Raw genomic sequence first — 7,564 nt, forward strand, 5'->3', positions numbered from 1 at the left:
TAACTCTGAGCTCTGCCACATGCAGAAATACTCGGACGACACTGCGATAGTTGCTTGTGTCAGGGACGGACAGGAGGAGGAGTACAGGAGCCTGATCGAGGACTCTGTGACGTGGTGCAGTGCCAACCATCTGCAGCTTAACACCTCCAAGACCAAGGAGATGGTGGTGGACTTCCGAAGGAAGAAACCACATCTAGAACCTGTTTCCATCGGCGGGGTCGACGTGGAGGTGGTCAGGACCTACGGGTACCTGGGGCTGCACCTGGATGACAAGCTGGACTGGTCGCCTAACATGGACACTACCTGCAGGAAGGGACAGAGCCGTCTGTACTTCCTGAGAAGGCTGGGGTCCTTCAACATCTGCAAAAAGCTGCTGCAGATGTTCTACCAGTCTGTGGTGTCCAGCGTCCTCTTCTACGCCGTGGTGTGCTGGGGAGGAAGCTGCAAGAAGAGGGACGCAGCACGCCTGGACAGACTGGTGAGGAGGGCCGGCTCTGTGGTGGGTACAGAGCTGGACTCACTGGTGACAGTGGTAGAGAGGAGGTCTCTGGACAAAATGCTCTCCATCATGGACAACACACACCACCCTCTGCACAGCACCTTCACCGGTCAGAGGAGCATGTTCAGCGAAAGACTGCTGTCACAGTCGTGCTCCACGGACAGACTCAAGAACTCTTTTGTCCCCCTGGCCATAAGACTGTATAACACTTCACTGTCACGGCAGGGAAGAAGCGCACGGTGAACCCTGGAATCTTTTTTCACTTTTTTCTCACTCCTCACCTGCACTACTGACCTCAGAGTCAGCCCCCAGTTGGATACTGTAATGCATATTGATAGTCACCTTACTGAGCACTGGTCACTTTAAAGATAATCACCCTAATCATGTCTGGTTTCATCCTACTGTTGTGTTATGCTACATCTGTAAGGGTTGACATGATCACCCTAACTAGGTCAAGTTTCACTCTATTGTCTCCAACACTTAATGCTAATCTGCCCATCAATAGTTGGGTACTTAACGATAATTACCCTAAGCACTCCTGGTTTCACCATATTGTCTAGGTCACTTAATGCAAATCTCACTGCTCCTTTAAGTGGGTGAGCCAATTTACATTCCTGCATTGACTGTTTAACGACTGTACTCACACCTCTGGCATAAGCTCAAACACCTCTGTACATGCACATGTAACTAGTTTCTAAAGGTCAGCACTTTGTTTCTAAGGCTCTTTAACTGTTTACAGGTCTCTTTTAACCAACACATATTTTTCTCTCCTCACAGGTTATGTACATTATGCTATATTAGTTTTAAGTCTAACTGCTAATGCTAACTGCACAGGTTTAACATATAATTATGTTTATTCTTAGTCACATAGGGGCTGCTAAATCTGTTTGGGGGATTTGTATACAGAGGGGAGGGGGGACAGCGGGTGTGTATTGTAACTAATGTCTTGTGTCCTGCCTGTCTGTATACTGCTACTGAATGCCTTGAATTTCCCTCGGGATCAATAAAGTATCTATCTATCTATCTATCTATCTAACCTTATATATATATATGATGTAACCTTATATATATATATATATGATGTAACCTTATATATATATGATGTAACCTTATATATATGATGTAACCTTATATATATATGATGTAACCTTATATATATATATGATGTAACCTTATATATATATATGATGTAACCTTATATATATGATGTAACCTTATATATATATATGATGTAACCTTATATATATGATGTAACCTTATATATATATATATATATATATATATGATGTAACCTTATATATATATATGATGTAACCTTATATATATATATGATGTAACCTTATATATATGATGTAACCTTATATATATGATGTAACCTTATATATATATGATGTAACCTTATATATATATATGATGTAACCTTATATATATATGATGTAACCTTATATATATAGATATATATGATGTAACCTTATATATATGATGTAACCTTATATATATATATGATGTAACCTTATATATATATGATGTAACCTTATATATGATGTAACCTTATATATATATGATGTAACCTTATATATATATGATGTAACCTTATATATATATGATGTAACCATATATATATATATATATATATATGATGTAACCTTATATATATGATGTAACCTTATATATATATATATGATGTAACCTTATATATATATGATGTAACCTTATATATATGATGTAGCCTTATATATATATATGATGTAACCTTATATATATATATGATGTAACCTTATATATATATGATGTAACCTTATATATATATATGATGTAACCTTATATATATATGATGTAACCTTATATATATAGATATATATGATGTAACCTTATATATATGATGTAACCTTATATATATATATGATGTAACCTTATATATATGATGTAACCTTATATATATATGATGTAACCTTATATATATATGATGTAACCATATATATATGATGTAACCTTATATATATATGATGTAACCTTATATATATGATGTAACCTTATATATATATGATGTAACCTTATATATATATGATGTAACCATATATATATGATGTAACCTTATATATATATATGATGTAACCTTATATATATATGATGTAACCATATATATATGATGTAACCTTATATATATATGATGTAACCTTATATATATATGATGTAACCTACATGGATGTGAATCTGAAAACAGCTGATATCAAATTGAATGTCTGGTGATTTACATGTTTAGTCTTATTACACATCAGATTTCGATAAAAAAAAGAATCAATGTTTTTGTTGTTAAATGACATTTTCAAATATCGATATGAAAAGATGCATCTGCATTCCTTTAATAGAGATTTCAACATTGGAGTTTTTCAAAGTCCTGGACGGTGACTGTAGTACTCTTAATCACACCCAGATGGTCATCTTGACCTGATGAAAGGTCGGTCTAGTTTCATGGCTTTACGACAGAGCATGACATCATCTGGAGGGAAAAAGTTCCATTTGAAACAGTGAGACAAACAACAGGCATGCTTTAAATCTTCAACATGAACATTTATCACATAGACAGATGATGGTTTAAATATTCTGTTTTCTGTTTTAAAGACATCAACAGGTTTAGGAGGGACTCTGAACTCCTGACTGTAATAAAGACAGAGACAGTCAGTCTGCTGGACCAAAGCGTGTCTCTGGTTGTCCTCTGAGGATTGATAGAGGTGTGTGTCCAAAGTGTGGAACGTGGAAAGCTTTCAAAGCCTAAATAACTTGGTTTGGTCTTTGACTGAAACTAGGACAGATTGTTAATCCTGGTGTTCCTGAGGTGTCTCCAGTCTGTCTACAAACCCCCCAATGATGAAAAAAGTCTCCACTTTCCAGACAGCGTGTGCTCAAACAGGCCGTTTGGAGATTTCCCCTTCACGACGCTGTAACAGAATATTCTGGACGACCTCTCCTGCTGACTGAAGGAAAGCAGGACCTCTAAGTTCATGTGTTAAAAGCATCAACTCTACAGTGGAAGGTGAGAGGACAGAAAGCTTCAGAGACATTCAGAGTCCACAGTCGGGTCAAACAGAGCGTTTGGTTTACGAGTGGACGAGCTCGGGTGAGCTGACCGGGACGAGGTCAAGAGACCGCCGCTCATCAACTCTGACTTGTCCATCCTGACAGGACGAACGTTTAGCGTCCATCACCACGCCGAGTACCAGATAACACAGACGAATAAATCAGACCACACGGGGACATTAAGAGTGAGTCTGCAGTCTCACCGTGACAACAGGACATGGAGCCAAACATGTTCTATTAATCAATAAACCCCTGAGTGTCCTCTCTTTGAGACCCGGCCTGTGATTGGCACATAACGTGTCTTCATGTAAATTAATCTGTAGAAGAACCTGAGCTCTGTTTTTATTACATTTGAAGAGATAAGATCATCTCTAACTGGACCCAAAATAAAGACAACAGTTTAAAATACATTTATAAACATAAGAGATGAATAAATAAATATACATATATATATATATATATGTATATATATGTGTGTGTGTATATATATATATATACACATATATATATGTATATATATATATATATATATACACATATATATACATATACACACACACACACACACACACACACACACACACACACACACACACACACACACACATATATATATATATATATATATATATATATATATATATATATATATATATATATATATGGTAGGAAACATAAATGATGGGAACCTTTAGGAGCGGAACCTTTCTTCTGTGTCCCGTTTTTAGGAGGTCGTCTGAAGTTTGGTCCGACTCTATTTTGCGCTCGTGTAGAAACATGTCAGGCGAATTTAGACGAAGAAGAAAGTTGTTTATATTTCATATTTAGTTTTAAGATGTAAAAAAAAACACGTTGTGGCTAACAGATTAGCATCTCACGGTCATGTTTGGACTCGTGCGCTCCTCTACCTGGTCCAGGTGTGTCACAGGGTCGCGCACCTGGTCCAGGTGTGTCTTCGGGTCGCGCACCTGGTCCAGGTGTGTCTTCGGGTCGCGCACCTGGTCCAGGTGTGTCACAGGGTCGCGCACCTGGTCCAGGTGTGTCACAGGGTCGCGCACCTGGTCCAGGTGTGTCTCCGGGTCGCGCACCTGGTCCAGGTGTGTCTCCGGGTCTCACAGCTCGGAGGAGTTGATCCGCAGGTTTATTGGTGAACACACGGAGGTGGTCGGAGAGCAGAGCCTCACCCCGGAGCTCAGACTGAGGCTGTTCACTCCCAGCTGCAGATTCTGGACGGAGAGACCCGAACTGTGGCCCTACGAGGACCCGTACTGGGCCATCTACTGGCCCGGAGGACAGGCGCTGTCCCGGTGAGGTTCTAGACCACTTTTACTGAGGGGACACACACACACACACACACACACACACACACACACACACACACACACACACACACACACACACACACACACACTGTATGACCCTCTATGACAGAGAGTCCTAAAGGCAAAAAGAAGAGTCTCACTTCCTCCTGTGTCACAACATGTGAGCCTGCTGCAGGAAGGACAGGAGGACAGGAGGACAGGAGGACAATCACATCAGCAGCACTTTAAAGTAGAGGAAGTGAAACAGATGAGTCCAAACAGTGAGACATGTAACAACATGGCGGCTCACAGAGTGAATTATTCTATAACACGTGTTGAGAGAGCGCGGGGATCTCGGCTCAGCAGTTGGTGTTTTTAGGAATTATTTTAATATCCTAGTTTGTTGCTCTTATTTACTACTTGACCTTGAAACCTCGACCCTGCCTCACTTTGATTGGTCGGTCTGGGCCGAGTGTGAATCTGGTCAGGAGGACCAATAACTGCCTTTCATAAAGATATCGCTGCTGCCTTGAACTAGAACATCACTATTGGTCATTAGGAGCAGTTAAAGAAATACACAGTTTATTCAGCTTTTATACCTTTAAAGTTATTGAGTTATTACAGTGTTGAAGTCATTCCCCTCTATGGTCAGATCATAGGCTGTTAATACTGGAAAGGCCTCCTTCACAGCCGTTACCTGGAGGGGACTCTCCTTGGGTCTCTCACACCCTAGTGGGTCCTAACCACTTTAAAGCAGAGTGTCCCTCCCCAGTCTATGTTTCCCTCTCTGGTATTGGAACAATGGGGACAAAAAGCTTCTTACCTTAGTCTTCTGTCCCTTTGGTCCGTCGTGGTCCAACAAGAGGAAAATATAAGATCTAAAAGGAAAAGAGTTTTTGTTGGAAAGTCCTTACAATGGAAGGTTTCCTTTTATTTTATAATAACACAATTGATTAAACAGAGATTACAAAATAATACAAATCCTACAAAAGAGTGCTATTCTCACAGTGAGTGACTAGAGCTCAATAAAAGAGAATATAAGTCAGCTGATCACAGGTGCAGAACAAGTGTAGAGCAGAAGTCAAGTCCCAAAAAGGAAGACTGACCCAGAGAGAAGCTTGTGCTTCCCTCCTATATACTCTGGTTAACTCTCAACATCTACGTCATGACAATTTCAATATACATTTTGTGTTACGTCAAAAATAATGTATCAAAAACAAGACATATATGGTTCTATGTGTGTTTGTCATGCAGCTGCAGGACACTCCCTGATCTCTAACAGGGCACTTGTACGCACCCCACTATGTGAGCAGTCCAGGACCCCCAATAAGATTTACAGCCTGCACTTACACAAGCGCCAACTATTCTAACACATAATAATATGACACTCCTTACAATGTTATAAGTACACATTATGCATGTAATACATCTTTTTATGATAAGGTTTATAAAAGTTAAAATATGACTTGTGATTAGCTAAATTCAGCCTGAACTCAGCTTGAGTGGAAATTCTCCTGTGAGGGGGTCAAAGGTCAGCCGAGCTTTCAGCTGTTAACGATGAGCAGTCTCCCTCGCTTCAGACCGGTGAGGTGAATCATCTGGGATCTTTCAACAACACACACACAGGAGGATTAATATAAGAATACACACATCATTTCCTGAACACTCTGCTGTCACTCTTTAACATGAAGTTCAGTTTTTAAAGATAAGTTTTCCATTTTTAAAGGTCACATGACCTCCTCCTCCTCTTCTTCAGGTGAAATCAGTGTCCTCGCTCCTCTTCATCATGTGTGTGAAGTGTGTTGTTGTAAATCCACTCTGATCCTGTATTTGATCATGTCTATAAACCCCTCTATTTCAGCCCTGCTCAGAACAGGCTGTTTCTGTGTCTGTAGCTTTAAATATGTAAATGAGCTGTGTCTGACCACGCCCCCTCTCTGGAAGGGCTCGGGTGTACTCGCTGCTTTCTGGCTCCATGTCCTATTGTTTACGGTGAGAAGGCAGACTCAGAGGGCAGAACAAACACCTAGCTGTGGGAGTGTCACCCACCTGGGGGAGGGGCTACTGCCCTTTGTGATGTCATGAAGGGGAGGGGCTACTGCCCTTTGTGATGTCATGACGGGAAACAGAACTTGGAGTTAAAATGATTGCAGTGAAAATGATTGTCCTCGGTGTTTCTCCCCACTCTGATTATATTTTCTCTTCTGCGTCCGCCATATCCACCAGTTTGAATCTCGTCCAATCACTGAGCTGTATCCACTCCTTTACTCCCCTGCTTTGCTGTCATTGGCTGGAGGAACCAGCTCCCAGCCCAGAAATGTTGAGACTCAACCAAAACAAACCAGAACCAGTGAATTGGACTCAGAGGATTTAATGATGATAAAGAAGAAGAATCCCTGAGTCGCTCACTTCCTGTGGAGACGGCGTTCTTCTTCTCTGACGTCAGACTCTGCACAGCGTGGTGGAGCAGGAAGTGACCCGGCACCTAGTGTCATGAGACTGACTGTGCTCTGTCTCTGTCTCTGAGTTCAGGTTTCTCCTGGACCGGCCCGCACTGTGTCGGGGTCGGACCGTTCTGGACCTGGGCAGCGGCTGTGGAGCCTCGGCCCTCGCTGCCATTCTGTGCGGCGCCGCTCATGTAGTGGCTAACGACATCGACCCCGGTAAGCGTCCAAGCTAACTCTCC

General features: G+C 41.1%; 1 protein-coding gene and 1 long non-coding RNA gene across 2 annotated transcripts in view; one reads left to right on the forward strand and one right to left on the reverse strand.

Moving 5' to 3' along the window:
* Positions 1-4,282: 4,282 nt before the first annotated feature.
* Positions 4,283-4,730, reverse strand: LOC306819202. Its single transcript, XR_013778499.1, has 2 exons — positions 4,636-4,730; positions 4,283-4,485 (listed from the first exon to the last, which is right to left on the reverse strand). It is a non-coding gene; the product is annotated as an uncharacterized lncRNA (long non-coding RNA).
* The window catches only part of etfbkmt (electron transfer flavoprotein subunit beta lysine methyltransferase), a gene marked incomplete at its 5' end in the record, with an annotated part of 4,303 nt that continues 1,198 nt past the window's right edge, over positions 4,460-7,564 (forward strand). The window contains 2 exons of the mRNA XM_079372974.1: positions 4,460-4,884; positions 7,411-7,541. Of these exons, the coding sequence (XP_079229100.1) occupies positions 4,460-4,884; positions 7,411-7,541 (556 nt within the window). The remainder of the gene's footprint in view (positions 4,885-7,410; positions 7,542-7,564) is intronic.

The sequence above is a fragment of the Symphodus melops genome, assembly GCF_947650265.1.
Source record: "Symphodus melops genome assembly, contig: scaffold_487, whole genome shotgun sequence".
NCBI classification, from domain to species: domain Eukaryota; kingdom Metazoa; phylum Chordata; class Actinopteri; order Labriformes; family Labridae; genus Symphodus; species Symphodus melops.